The sequence below is a fragment of the Sander vitreus genome, chromosome 9, assembly GCF_031162955.1.
Source record: "Sander vitreus isolate 19-12246 chromosome 9, sanVit1, whole genome shotgun sequence".
NCBI lineage: Eukaryota > Metazoa > Chordata > Actinopteri > Perciformes > Percidae > Sander > Sander vitreus.
The window spans coordinates 1,077,051-1,092,437 of record NC_135863.1 but is presented as its reverse complement, the minus strand read 5'-3'; the positions used below and the strand labels follow the sequence as shown (position 1 = coordinate 1,092,437).

The 15,387-nt window shown below is 46.7% G+C and overlaps 1 protein-coding gene across 10 annotated transcripts in view; it reads right to left on the bottom strand.

Annotated features, from left to right (window-relative positions):
* Window positions 1-929: 929 nt before the first annotated feature.
* mast2 (microtubule associated serine/threonine kinase 2) overlaps window positions 930-15,387 on the bottom strand; it is a 244,180-nt gene continuing 229,722 nt past the window's right edge. For all 10 annotated transcript variants that reach the window (XM_078258289.1, XM_078258292.1, XM_078258293.1 and 7 more), the window contains 9 exons: window positions 14,815-14,957; window positions 13,256-13,435; window positions 11,592-11,843; window positions 9,806-10,032; window positions 6,988-7,110; window positions 5,397-5,533; window positions 4,620-4,807; window positions 3,089-3,621; window positions 930-2,848 (listed from right to left, as the gene is read on the bottom strand). In XM_078258289.1, the coding sequence (XP_078114415.1) occupies window positions 1,313-2,848; window positions 3,089-3,621; window positions 4,620-4,807; window positions 5,397-5,533; window positions 6,988-7,110; window positions 9,806-10,032; window positions 11,592-11,843; window positions 13,256-13,435; window positions 14,815-14,957 (3,319 nt within the window). In that variant the 3' untranslated portion in view covers window positions 930-1,312. The remainder of the gene's footprint in view (window positions 2,849-3,088; window positions 3,622-4,619; window positions 4,808-5,396; window positions 5,534-6,987; window positions 7,111-9,805; window positions 10,033-11,591; window positions 11,844-13,255; window positions 13,436-14,814; window positions 14,958-15,387) is intronic.

Here is a 15,387-nt window from a genome sequence, read left to right as displayed (position 1 = left end):
ACATATGCAAGCGGCGGTTAGCAATGCTCTTAATAATAATAAAGTAGAGCAGAGTAGAAATAAAACACTCAATAGGAGTTTCGTCAGCGTCAGAGCTCAGCAAATCTGGCTAGTTCACAACCTGGAACAGGGTCCAATAATTAAAACCCAACCCTATGGCATCTTAGCTAACAGCGACATGTTCGACTGCAGGTACAATATTTCTACTTTCTAAACAGTCAACGCTTTGCAAATTATTATTATTATATTCATTTTCAAGGATAAGCTACAGTAAGATCTGCGTTAGTTTGGAGAAAATGAATGCCTGGGAATTAAAAAAAAAATGCATTCAAAAATCTAGGGAAAAAGTATGGTGCTGCAGTAAAGTCAAGACCAAGATGAGGACCATGAGACCAGGTGAGGAGTGAGGAAAGTCACTCGGTCGAGTTTACGGTTCAAACTGTAGATTCAGTTCTTCACCTGAACGCGGACTCGATAAATTGACACGAATGCTAATCAGCACTTATACCCCCCCCAGGAATCTCTTCAAACGGCCGAACCATGCCTGGGATCTGTGCTCCGGGAACACGCCTCCTCTCTGCTGCAGGCCTGCAGCGTCGGATCACCAGGGATTATGGCGAGGAGAATTTAATTTGGCCTAGTTGGCTGGGTGCTGAGTGTACTTTGACGGTGCAGATTTAGTCCCATTAAAAACTCTATAATGCATTTACACAGATTGCTAAACACACGCTGCACTTTACTGCTGGGATTCAATCTTCCTCCAGACCTGGCTGGGCAGAGGGGGGTGTGTGTTCAGCTAAGCATGTCCTGTTGGAGGAACGTGCGCGCCGACTCTGCCAAACATCAAGGTGAAAAGTAATGAGGCAGCACAAGAAGACAGCGAGTGAGAAAAGGTGTGTGTGATGTGTCTACATTTTAAATTGTACGTGCACAGACCACCGAGCTCTTTATTTCTAGCCTCGTACATGTTTCCAGAAAGAGAGAAAGAACAAAAAAAACCCGCCAACCACTCGTGACATTTAGTCTGAAAGCAGGAACCAAAGAGTCAGGACACCGAAATAACTCACATGAACATTAGGAGCACAGAACAGCTGGAATGGAACTAGGACTACCACATCTGTCTCTGCTTCTGATAGCTCTTTGTCTCTCTCTACACCTTTGTCTTTTGCTTTGAAAGTCAAACTCTCTTAGATAAGTGCGAAGTTACTAATTGTGTTTTCTTCCAAACATGCAGATTGTGTGAGTTCTAAAAACCTCAGCAAGGACAGCAATGAGTGCTGTGATTTTACACATTTCGTTGGGCTTTTTGCTGCTACGTCTTCTTGCTGGTTGCTTTGTCTTGTTGCGAGGAGGCGGTCGCGGCGCTGCTGGCGCTTGTCGTCTGGGGTTTGGGCCTCTTGCGCTGTGGCTCAGATGCTGCAGAGGCGGTGGGGTTTGTGTTGGGGGGGGCTGCTGCACCCATCAGCTGTGCAGATGCAGGTATGGCAGCATTCTCCCTGCCTGCAGACCCCGGCTTGGGCCTTTCCGGGACGTCCGTGCAGGATGATGGCGGCAGAACTGCAAAGTCTTTCTGGGTCGAGGGTTTGGCCGAGGTGATCGGAGAGGCAACTTGATCACTTTTCTGTCCGTTTTGGGGCTCCAAAAGGTGAGGCGACGGAGGAGTCGGGAGCTGTTTAGAGAGAAACGAGAGAGGGGCGGTTGGTGGGACTTCTGGGGTGCCGCCTCTGGATGGTTTCTGGTCCTTTTGGCTCCTCTCTGCAGCGGTGCTCAGTTTGACGGGACCCAGGACGCTCTTAGCTACCGTCGTAAGCTGGGACACAACTTTGTCCACGGCGCTCTCAGGGACCGGAACTGGGGAGCTGAAACTAAAGCCGGAGCCAGAAGTGGAGGGCGACGCGTTTAGACTCGCAGCAGCCACGGCGCACAGTCTCCGGTTGTCAGCCTCCTTCTTCTCCTTGGGGATGCTAGGAGAGGAGCAGGAGGCGCTGGGCGTCTCTTGGCTGTCAGCGGTCCGGCAGTCTGTGGTACTGGTGGAGGTTCGGCAGTCGGTAGTATTTGTAGTGATCGTAGAAGAGGGGACTGTGGATCTAGGGCTGTCCAGGGTTTGGTCCTCTGCCCTGGGCTCCGATGGTGCAGTCTTCCCCCTGGGACTCTTTGAGTCTGGTGGAGGATTTGGCTTTAGGAAAGTGTCCTTGCTGACTGAGATGAATGCACTGCCTGGGGTGGGGAAGAGAAGGGGGCCCTGAGTGGGTTTTGCAGCACTGCTCGGGCCCAGAACCTTCCTCTCTTGTCTGGCACTGTCTTCTGTGGATGCCGCAGACCTTGTATCTTTTACCCCCAGCGGGGAGGCACTCTGCCTGGGCTTTGTCTCTGTGACAGAGGAGAGGGTGTGCGAGGGAGTGGGCCTGCCTACCTGGGAGGGCCCCGTGTGGGTGAAGGTTGCGTGAGGCGTGCAGGGGGAGAGGCAGAGGGACGGCAGTGTGCCTCCGGGGCCTGTTCTCACAGTGGTGGGCCTCAGCAGGGGGGGAGGGGTGAAGGTGGCCGCCCTGCGTCCGTCCTGGCTGTCCTCGGAGCCCTCGTCTGTCTCGTCCTCGGATGAATCGACCTCGTGGATGGCGTCCTGCTTCTGCAGCGATTCCCTCCGCTCGGCTCTGTCCTGCCGGATGGCCGACAGTTTGTCCTTCAGCTTGCTCTTCCCGGGGGCCAGGCCCAGCGAGCCGGACACCGAGCTGAGGGCGCCGTCCCCTTCCTGACGCCCCAACTTCCTGTTGGAGGAGGAGTGTTTCTGCAGGCTGCCCGTCTCCACACCGCGACCTGCCGATGACAGCAGAACCTCGCTGGCGGACTCCTGAAAGTGAGGGAGGAACAAGACACAGGATACATTTGACACAATATAGTGATAAAGAAATCGTACAATATGCACAGTGAACTGAGCAGCTACACACAGATACGTTAGCTTTTCATACATTCCATCTGGCAAAATAACAACTGAGTTTGTGTGGTTGTGGATTTCTCTGTTGTTGAATCCTGTTTTAGGATATCAAAGTATAAGACAAATGCTCTTTCAGGTCATTTGATGAGCTCATACCTGAAGGCTCTGTAGGCTCGGCTCTCTCTGCAGAATCTCCTTCTTGAACTCTGAATGTGAGATGTCCAGACTGTGTTTGCGGCTCCCGACAGCCGCCCCCACCGCAGCTGCCCCCCCAGAGGGCGACGAGGGGGGGTTGGAGAGGGACGAGGCCAGCTTCTCGGCCGACTGCACCCTCTTGAGGAGCGGCGAGCGCGGGGGCTCCGCACTCTTGGGCCTGGATATCTGCCTGACAAGGGGCGGGGAGGAGTGCAGCTTCACGGGGAAGGACTGTCCCGCCGCAGACTGTCCCAGAGCGTGGGACAGAGGGGACGGGGAGCGCTGGGGGGAGCTGCTCTGAGGGGTGGGTGAAGGCGTGCGGGCCAGAGGGGAGAGCGGGATGTTGCCGGCGGACTTGCGTCGGGGCGAGCGGTACTGGCGCTGGAGCTTGGGGGCGAGGCCGTGCAGGGAGCTGGGCCGGATGTGGCCGGAGCTCGCCGGCGAGTTCGGGACGCTGGAGCTGGGAGAGCTGCTCTGAGAGGAGTTCCCGCCAACTGAGGGGGAAAGAGGAAGTACATTAAAAGTTTTAGGGATCGACGGATACTGGTTTTTCAAGGCCACATTAATACATTACATTACATTAATAGTAGTGACTACGACAAAAGTGTTATCTGAGTGCATGTATTATGTTGTTTGATTTGTTTTTGTGGCTTTATATATTTTGTTTTATTTTTATTTTTTTATTAATGTTTCTGCCATTTCTCTGCCAAACTTTGTTTAAATGCTTTAAGCAATTATTTAATAAATGAGAAACTTTCAACATAATCCCCAGTAAGAGAGAGTCAGATAGTGTTGTTGGGGGGGGGGCATTAAGTCAGACTCAGTGGTGAGTGAAACCGGAGCAGAGGGACAGACACAGAGCTGGAGCAGAGCCAAAGTACAACACTTTTTAATTCATTAACTTTATCGGTTATCAGGCAAATAAAACGCTGATACAGATAATTTGCAAACTGCCAAAAAAACGGGCCGATAATCGGCCTATCCCTAAATAGTTTAATTTATTTGTTTCACAGAACATAAACAAAAAAAAAAAATGGACATTGAAGAAATCTATTGATGTATGTATCGTGATTTTTTATAATCGCATCTTTTATCTACAATCGATCATTTTTTATTTTATTTTATTTTATTTATTTTTTTACCAATTATTCACCTAAATATTTTTTGTTCATACAGTACCGCCGACGGCGACTAGGGTTGGGTACCAAAACCTGGTTCCACTACCCAACCGGAAGGAATCGGACTAGATTAGAACGCAAATTTGGGTTCCTCATTTCAGTTCCACTTAATGTGTCGACTGAAATATTTTCCCTCTGTCGCTCCGAAACGGACATAAAAATATCCCCCTTTCTCTGTAGTCTACTGCTAGCTACTGTAAATGTAGGCTACTTTTAAAATGCCATATTTACCCTCTGGGTTCACCAAAACGGAGGTAAAAGCTTATTAACCATTCACTGTATGTGATCACTAGTTGTGTGTTAGGGTGTCTCACCTGAGTGGGCGGAGTCTGGCGTGGACCGGTAGCCCTGCGTCGGGCTCCGTGGCGACATGTTGTGTGTGGGCGAGCCAGGGCCGCTCTCCCCAGAGGACAGGGAGCGGTTCAGGGAGGACAGACTGCGGCTGGTGTGGAGGAGAGACGCCTGCTTGGTGATCTTCCTGAACAGAGACGTCCTCTTCTTACTGCGAGGGAAAACACACAACAGTTCGCTTAACAAATCCCCACATTAAAGAGCCCCTATTATGCTTTTACTTTTATTTTTCCTGTCCTTTAGTGTGTTATATAGTTTTTGTGTATGTAATAGATGTATAAAGTACTCCAAATGGAGCGTTCTCTCCCGCAGACAGCACTTTTTGTTAACTGACTGAAAACGCCTCGCCCACATTCCTGTTTGAAATTCCTCAATTAGGGATGTCACTGATTGAGAAAGCCAGCCCAGTTTTTCAAATGTGCAGCCCATTGGTGCTGCCTGAGCAAGTACAGCCCGCCCAGCGGCTTGTTTGAATGTGGTTGACCAATCACAACAGAGTGAGCCAGCTGACCAATCAGCGCAGACTGGGCTTTTCAGGAAGGCGGGGCCAAAAGCTCAGACAGAGTGTTTCAGGCAGAGGAGCTGCAGCGATGGGCTGTATGAGAAACAAGTTTTATTGGACATCAAAGCATGTAAACCTATTCTAGGAGACCCCAAAAGTAAAAATATGACGCTGAAAAGGAGTATAGTAGGAGCTCTTTAAACACATGTTTGATACAACACGGCTGTGTGTGATCCACCTGTCCTGTCCCTCCTTGGTCTTGGTCTTCTTGTTGCGTCTCGCCATCTTGGATTTGTGGGTCGTCTTTCGGGCGGGGCCAACCTTGATGGACGTGTTCTCAAATGGAACGGCACAGATGGACACTTTGCCACCGCTCTGAAGGACAACAGACACACAGAGCATTACAGATGTGGAATTTCATGTTTTTCTTTAATTTTTTATTTGTTTTTGTTCACTATTGGTGTCAATTTTGGACGTTACATTTTTTGAATGGTAAATGGGTTTCACCTAACATTTGTGCTTAAGTTGCTCTACTTTATAGCCTGACGTGGTCAGTCTGATGCTGCTCCATTGCGCTGTGTTTATGGAGCGTGTTTCAACTGAACCAGGAAAAAAAATGCCTCTGCACTCAATTGACCTACAACCAATCAGAGCAACGGAGTATGGGACATATGTGTTCTTAGTGACCATCGGGGCCAGCTGATAAATTAAACTTTTGCCGAATCCCGAAGGAATGACGGCAAAAACATCTTTCTGATTGATAAATGCCCTGATCGCAGTTCTCTGTTCCTCTTTTAAAATGAATGCGCTGTCAATATCTTCTATAACAGACGCGATGGTGGAATCTACACATCTCAGTTCTCTAGCGGCAGCCATCTTTGTTGTAAACAAATTCAACCCAAGCGCTCTTTGGTGACGTGGTTGATTACGTTACTGTTGATCATCTCTCCATCATCGTATAAAGCCCGCCCTGACAATTTGATTGGTCCGAGCAGCTCTGGTTCGAGCATAGTTGCTCCACATTGGATCAAGTCCAGACCCAACTTCCCCACCTCAAATGTTGTGGGCGGGGCTAAGTTCGGCTGGCGTCCAGCTAAGTACTTTAGTTTGGAGTGGAAACTTTTTTATGACTCCTACAAAGATTCTCTATAATTAAAGACCATTGAACACTGTGCCACTTGTATGAAACGGTACACATTTCTTAATGGGCGTGGCCTCGTGGGAATTTGTAATGAACGTTGTGTGGATGAAAAGTCATTTGTATAATTTAATAATTTATTCACATTTCTTTTGCTAGCATTCAATAAGCAGCTAAAAGCCATATTTAGCATTACAAAATAAGTTTTGTTAGGGTGCTCACAAACGTTAGCTGACGTTGACTTGTCGGTGTTGCCAGATCTCGCGAGAGTTCGGTCCTGAGACAGAAACAGGTCTCAAATGTTAGTGTCAGAATGTTCCAGAGATTTGTAGCTTGTGAAGAATGGGTCCAATATTTACTTTGGCGAGAGAATTCCTCATAATCTGTGTTCACGTTCACTTCTCCCGTTGGGATGAATCCACTCAGGACCTGCTGCTAGTCTCCTAAAGAGGCGTGGTAGTTGGGGCGTCTCTGACTTCTATTTTGCATGTTACAGATATCAAAATGATATTGAAGTCAGGATTAGGATGACTTTACATTCATTTTCTAATGGAATTGTCTTTAGTCACAGAATAAGGAAAAGACCACACACAAAATGGGGTCTGTCAGTACTGCGCATTCAAGAAGTGATTTCACTGGATAGAGAAAGTAGAATGAAATGAACTTTGTGTCCCAGTGTTTGTGTCCGTACCTTCAGGATGAGCTCCACCACCTCGGTGTGAACCAGACCGTGAACCGGCTCTCCGTTGACCTGGGTGATCAGGTCTCCCTCCCTCAGCCCTGCGTCATGGGCCGGACCGCCGTCCTCCACATGCTGAGAGAGAGAGAGAGAGGGAGAGAGAGAGGAAGGATGAAAGGTGGAAAGAATGCAGATGTATTTAACACCTATGGACTGAGCCTGTTGTGCTGCCGTTTACTGCCATCTTCTGTCAACAACAAGAATCCCAACACACTGCAAAAACACCGGCACTACCTGACAGTGATTCGGAATCCCATATACAGTACCTCATTTTATATTAAGTTAATTGCACATCTTAACTTCTAATTATAACACATTCAGGACTAGTTGGTTTAAAAAGAACATCTTCTCTTTCTGTCATCACATGACTTATGCTTATTTTGTTGCTGTTGCTGTTTTGTGGCCTCATGTTGTCTTCTGTCTGTGAATTTTAACCCGTATTAATGTCCCGCTGTTTACCTGTTGCTCTGTTCTCCTAACATCTGACCAAAGGACTGCAGTGGAAAATTAGCCGGCTGGCTCACACCGACACATTTACAGGAATGTTGAGTAATGTGCATTGATTGTTCTTATGAATTAGGGATTGACCGATGCTGGTTTTTCAAGGCCGATACCTATTATCAGTAGTTAAAGGTCCTATGACATGCTGCTTTTTCGATGCTTTTATATAGGCCTTAGTGGTCCCCTAATACTGTATCTGAAGTCTCTTTTATATAGGCCTTAGTGGTCCCCTAATACTGTATCTGAAGTCTCTTTTATATAGACCTTAGTGGTCCCCTAATACTGTATCTGAAGTCTCTTTTATATAGACCTTAGTGGTCCCCTAATACTGTATCTGAAGTCTCTTTTATATAGACCTTAGTGGTCCCCCTAATACTGTATCCTGAAGTCTCTTTTATATAGGCCTTAGTGGTCCCCTAATACTGTATCCTGAAGTCTCTTTTATATAGACCTTAGTGGTCCCCTAATACTGTATCTGAAGTCTCTTTTATATAGACCTTAGTGGTCCCCCTAATACTGTATCTGAAGTCTCTTTTATATAGACCTTAGTGGTCCCCCTAATACTGTATCTGAAGTCTCTTTTATATAGACCTTAGTGGTCCCCTAATACTGTATCTGAAGTCTCTTTTATATAGGCCTTAGTGGTCCCCTAATACTGTATCTGAAGTCTCTTTCCCGAAATCCAGCCTTGGAAAAACTCAGTGGTGAGTGAAACCGGAGCAGAGGGACAGACACAGAGCTGTAGCCGAGCCAAAGTAGACCACTTTTTAATAATAAACTTTATCGGTTATCAGGCAAATAAAATGCTGATACAGATCATCTGCAAACTGCCAGGAAACGGCTCAATAATCAGGGTTTTTTCACGCCTATTATGCTTGAGTCTCAAAGTTAATGAAACCCAAATTAACAATGCTGCTTAAAAAAAATAATATTAATATTTAAATACCAGCGTTAAAATCCCCGGGAGAGTCCAGTATGGCCAGACTCTGGAGATAAAACTGAGATCAGCGCTCCTATTCAAGTTCATGTTCTGCTTGTTCAACGGTTGCTTGGTAAATTGCTGTTAAACACATCTAGAGAGGATTTGAATTGCTATTGTTTCTCTCAATTCTTCTAATTATGGCACTGGTGATTTCCCTTTGGGGCTGGCTAAAACTACTTTGGGGGGCGCCACAAATGTCTCTATGCAGGACAAACCCTGCATAATTGGCCAGGGCCGAGAATCGGTCTATCCCTATTATAAATCAAAAAAACAAAAAATAAAATGAAACAAATCTTTCTGTTGTCTCTTTATTGTCAGAATCTCAAATTGAGGCAAACACTTTTTTTTAAAATGCTCATATTATGCTCATTTTTAGTTTAATAATTGTATTTAGAGGTTATATCAGAATAGGTTTACATGGTTTAATTTTCAAAAAACAATATATTTTTGTTGTACTGCACATTGCTGCAGCTCCTCTTTTCATCCTGTGTGTTGAGCTCTCTGTTTTAGCTACAGAGTGAGACATCTCAGCAGAGTATGAGGGCGTGCCCTGACAGTAACTAGGTAAGGACTACTAGCCAGTCAGAAGCAGAGTATGAGGGCGTGCCCTGACAGTAGCTAGGTAAGGACTACTAGCCAGTCAGAAGCAGAGTATGAGGGCGTGCCCTGACAGTAACTAGGTAAGGACTACTAGCCAGTCAGAAGCAGAGTATGAGGGCGTGCCTGACAGTACCTAGGTAAGGACTACTAGCCAGTCAGAAGCAGAGTATGAGGGCGTGCCCTGACAGTACCTAGGTAAGGACTACTAGCCAGTCAGAAGCAGAGTATGAGGGCGTGCCCTGACAGTAGCTAGGTAAGGACTACTAGCCAGTCAGAAGCAGAGTATGAGGGCGTGCCCTGACAGTACCTAGGTAAGGACTACTAGCCAGTCAGAAGCAGAGTATGAGGGCGTGCCATGCTAGCAGCTAGGCGAGCATTATAACGTGTGTTCCAAAGTGATCACGTTTGTCTCTGAAGTAAAGGCTGGACTACAATAGAGCTGTTTGGAGCAGTTTGTGAACAGTGTTTTCTGTTGGAGATGGTAAGTCTTCGGGCTTTTTCACTTTGTAAACCTATACACAAAAAAGATATATAACACAATAAAGGAAAGGGAAAAAGCCAAAAAGCATAATATGAGCACTTTAAATTAAAGATGTTTTGTGAGCTTGACACCTCAAAGTGTTTGAATAATGACAGTGAACACAGGTCATGGGTAAATCTCTCTGTAAGTATGTCTGGGGGACTCACCCAGACCATGTGGTGTACAGTGTAGATGTCGGAGTCTCCCATGTACACTCGGATGGCCCTCAGGGTGAAGCCGTACTTCTTGCCCGCTCTGTGGATCACGATGGCGGGCTTGACGTTGTTCACGGCCGGGGACAGGTCTCGGCTCGGGGAGGAGTCCCGCGACGACGGGTTGGACGACAGCGAGTGGGGCGACATCGGGCTGGCCAATGGCGAGGCTCCGTGGTGGTCTAAAGACGGACCGAGAACAGACATTTGTGTGAATTTGTGGTGTCCATATAAAGTCTTTTTACGTACAATAACAGACTTTCTTTTTCTTGTCCGGCGAGGATCACACTGAATACTTTATGATCCAGATAACCTTAGATTACCTTTAGGTCTGTTTTATTCCCTTTCATTTTAGTCTTCTATATTTTCTGCAATAAATCAACTTGATGTTGGAAAGAAAATCACATCTAATCAGCACATCAGAGGCACACAAATCTTGCACAAAACCCAGAACTTTAATATGGCAAAAACACATTAAATAGTAGTAAAAGTAGTCTTGCATTGCCAGCTCTATCTCCACAGCGCTGTGGGAATAGAGCTGGCTACACCACAGATGCATTCTGGGGTTGGAGAAAAAAACTCTCTGGGTTGTCTGCATTTCTTTAAACCAATCACAATTGTCTTGGGCCGCGCTAAGCTCCGGACGCAGTGACAGCAGACTTACCAGTGTATCTCCATGTGTACTTGGTCCACAGCAATCCCACCAATCGGTCCCAAAACGTCCCAGTTAGAGAGGAAAAGCCCTAAACATATTCTTTGTAAATCTTTACAATCATTCCCCGAAATTTGCACTATCCAAATTTTCTTCAAAACTTGACATTTTCAGCGTGTCGCGTTGCTCAGAGGTCTGTTCCTCGACGCGACCGGAGTTTAACGTAAACACAAAGACAGCGGAGATGAGGGACATCCGGCGGAACTTTCCGGCGGCGCCAAAACTATCCGGTAAATGAACCGTCGTCGACCCAGACTACATTAAATGTGATCCTGTTGCCCAGCGTTCAGCAGCAGTATCTCCACACTCACGCTGAGGCGTACAGTACATTCCCCCTGCTCTGGCGTTTCCCCCTCTCATTCCCCCTGCTCTGGCGCTTTCTCTCATTCCCCCTGCTCTGGCGTTTCCCCCTCTCATTCCCCTGCTCTGGTGTTTCCCCTCTCATCCCCCCTGCTCTGGCGCTTTCCCCTCTCATTCCCCCTGCTCTGGCGTCTCCCTCTCATTCCCCCTGCTCTGGCGCTTTCCCCTCTCATTCCCCCTGCTCTGGCGTTTCCCCTCTCATTCCCCTGCTCTGGTGTTTCCCCTCTCATTCCCCCCTGCTCTGGCGCTTCCCCTCTCATTCCCCCTGCTCTGGCGTTTCCCCCTCTCATTCCCCCTGCTCTGGCGTTTCCCCCTCTCAAACACTTCTGACCCGTTTTGGTTTGGAATCTGCGGGGTTGTGTTGCAGTTTCAACGGCCGCAAACGGAGACCTTTGGTAACACTGACGCCAACGTTTCGCCTCCTGATCGGGTCTTATCGGTCATGATGTCTTGTTCTCTGAGACTAAGCTAGTAACGTTACCATGGCAACTACCAGCAACAGGTGGAGTATACATGCTGCCTCCTGTTTACCCCGGCACACGTCTGCCCAGCATACAAAAACGTTGATGAGATATGCGGTTTGGGCGTGTTAGTTAAACGGAGATTAGTTCTCGGGCTAAAAACCAAAACGTAACAGTGTAAAAATGTAGCCTGACATGACACACTGACCTGCAGGGATCATCAGTGACAGCGTGGTGGCCGACGCCGACTTGATGACCTTGTTGAGCGGTCTGGAGCTCGGCGCCGCCGTGTGCTTATCTGCGTCTCCAGACAGCAGGCGGTGGCGAGCCCTACGAGCCGCCAGGTCGCTGATGGCCCTCGGAGTGGAGGGAGGGTCGCTGTCTGCTGCAGCTTTAGCAGCCGCGCCGTTACTGCCATTAGCTCTGTGGCCGCGATCACACACGTCGCCTGAACTGCCCGCTGCGGGAACAGAGGGAAGGTTGGAGAGGAAGTTCAGACATACAGGTCTCAAGTTTATTCAACGCAATAAAACAGGGTAAACTTTAATACTTTAGCAGGGCTGACATCAGAGAACTTTACACTTTTATTTCATAAAAAGTGACTCAAAGTGATTAATCAATTACCAAAATAGTTGCAGATTCATTTAAAAGAGCTCTAAGCGATGTCACGTGTTTTTTAGGCTACAACATTTTTTGTCACATACAGCAAACATCTCCTCACTATCTGCTAGCTGCCTGTCCCCTGAACACACTGTAAAAAACATCTCACTATCTGCTAGCTGCCTGTCCCCTGAACACACTGTAAAAAACATCTCCTCACTATCTGCTAGCTGCCTGTCCCCTGAACACACTGTAAAAAACATCTCCTCACTATCTGCTAGCTGCCTGTCCCCTGAACACACTGTAAAAAAAAACATCTCCTCACTATCTGCTAACTGCCTGTCCCCTGAACACACTGTAAAAAAACATCTCCTCACTATCTGCTAGCTGCCTGTCCCCTGAACACACTGTAAAAAAACATCTCCTCACTATCTGCTAGCTGCCTGTCCCCTGAACACACTGTAAAAAAACATCTCCTCACTATCTGCTAGCTGCCTGTCCCCTGAACACACTGTAAAAAACATCTCACTATCTGCTAGCTGCCTGTCCCCTGAACACACTGTAAAAAACATCTCACTATCTGCTAGCTGCCTGTCCCCTGAACACACTGTAAAAAACATCTCACTATCTGCTAGCTGCCTGTCCCCTGAACACACTGTAAAAAAACATCTCCTCACTATCTGCTAGCTGCCTGTCCCCTGAACACACTGTAAAAAAAAACATCTCCTCACTATCTGCTAACTGCCTGTCCCCTGAACACACTGTAAAAAAAAACGTGGTCTCTGTAGACAGCCCAGGCTCCACAAACACCAACAAAAACAAACTGCTCCAACCTGCACCACCAAACATAACAAACAGTCTTCCAGCCAATAACCGACGTTAGCACGTAGGCTACTTCCACAAGTGCTTCTTGAACATGACTGTTTCAAGAAGCACAGAATGGAGGGGGAGGGGGCGGGATGAGGACGAGGGAGGGGCGAGCTAGCCTCGTTTTGTTTGACAGTACTTCCAACGTCAACAAAAAGTGACGTCACCCAACACCACTTAGAGCACCTTTAATAGTTGAAAACTAATCAATTAATCTTTGCAGCTCTCATACTAACTAAGAACTTTTTTCAGGCCAAATGTAGAGAAACTCAAGACATATTTTAGGGACAAATCCGGCAGAAAGTTTTCAGCTGATTTAAAAAGTGGAAACGACTGTTGTATGTGTTTGAATGTGTTTTGTAGCTGTGTGTCTTTGTGACTCCAGGGTGTGTTGTTTGTACTGACGTGTGAGCGTGGCTCTGCTCAGCTGACTGGAGGTGGAGCTGGGTGTGGTGGGAGACTCGTCCAGCTTGAGCTCTCTCTCCACTGGGAGCTCTGGGATGGCGAGCGGCAGCTCGTCACAGCGCGGGCCCCGCACTGCACTCAGACCCAGCAGGCTGGGACTCTTACGACTTCCGGCTGCACCTGAGAGACAAACAACAACACAGAGTCAGTGTTCGTTTCACAGCTCAATATATTCAGTTTTTTTAAAGATTATTTCTTTGGGGCATTTTTAGGCCTTTATTTGGATAGGACAGGTCGGAGGTCGAAACTGCGGTCTATATATATGGGCGCCCGCTCTACCAGGTGAGCTAACCAGGCACCCACAGCTCAGTATCTTTTTAATTTTTATTCCTCAACATTTAGTGCATAGTAGTACATAATTGTTTGAACATGTTACAGGACAGTAAATACATGTATACATCTTGCTTCAATTTAATTTTAATTTACCTATTAACAAAATCGGGCAGCTCACTATATTCGGTTTTCATTTTCAAAGGAAAAATTATTTACGGTTACTTTAGCTGCCAAAAAATAAGGTGATATGCCAACTTAAAGTGCTCATATTATGCTTATTTTCAGGTTCATAATTGTATTTAGAGGTTGTACCAGAATAGGTTTACATGGTTTAATTTTCAAAAAACACCATATTTTTGTTGTACTGCACATTGCTGCAGCTCCTCTTTTCACCCTGTGTGTTGAGCTCTCTGTTTTAGCTACAGAGTGAGACATCTCACCTCTGTTCAATCTTTGTTGGGAGTCGCACATGCTCAGTAGCTATGTAAGGACTACTAGCCAGTCAGAAGCAGAGTATGAGGGCGTGCCGCACTAGCAGCTAGGTGAGCATTATAACGTGTGTTACAAAGTGAAGTAAAGGCTGGACTACAACAGAGCTGTTTGGAGCAGTCTGTGAACAGTGTTTTCTGTTGGAGATGGTAAGTCCCTTTGGGGGGGACTTTGGGCTTTTTCACTTTGTAAACCTATAACATGCACAAAAAAGATATATAACACAATAAAGGAAAGGGAAAACGCCAATAAGCATAATATGAGCACTTTAACATTCACCTACTTTGTCTCTGTCTGACAGGCTACCTTTATAAATCAAACTCTTTATATTTTGGGAGTTTAGGGCACAACTTTTATCAATTTCAAGGCTTGGTGTAAGGTGCAGAAAATGTGCATCTACGGCTGCCGTTTGGTACCTATGACGTGTTCAGATGCCCTCACTTGGACACTGTACATACTGCAAACCAAAGAGCAGCGTAACATGTCAGATATTAAGCAGCGCAGGGATTTCTGTCACAATTTCATCTTCTTCCAAAGTGCGTGGAGAAGGTAAAAAATGTCAAAACCCCAGCAACACTTTGAGACTAACATGTCAGATATTAGACACTTTTTTCATATAGCACTTCTCTGAAAACAGCTTCAACAACGGTCTTCAATCTGTCCACTATTTCTGGGAGAGTTTCCTCCTGACAGCTAGTGACCCCCCAGGCCATCACAATATCCTTCCAGTGTTTTACCTTGGCCTGCCTCTTCCTCCGAGGAGATGGCGAAGCGTGGCATCTCAATGATGGCTGAACAGCAGCGTCTCCGGACGGTCAGCGGCGGGCTGGAGTCGCTCTCTGTGTGGGACGACTCTGAGACAGACAGACGCTTCCGTAGGCTGGGGAGGCAGAATTGGAGAGGAGATGAGAAACATGTCAACAACTGTCTTAAACACAGCAACATGAAACACAATACCACACTGAGACAACTTGAACCATGGCTGTGTAAACGGTCATTTCTGAGTAAAGCTTAGATCAGACCCAAAAAATCAAGCCCGACCCTACCCGAGCCCGTGCACGTTGTGTCCGAGCCCGGCCTGGTCAACAGAAATGCGACAAAAGTCGATAAGAGCGACTGAAAAGTCGGCAACAAAAATGATGAAAAAAGCAATTTTGTTATTAAAAAAAGCAACAAAAAGTCAAACAAAAAGCAACAAAAATGACGAAAAATTTAATGACATGCAGTAACACAGTCAAAGACGTTTGACTTTTTTGATGAAATAAAAGCATGTCAATAAACTATACATGTCTGGCCCTAAATGTCATTTT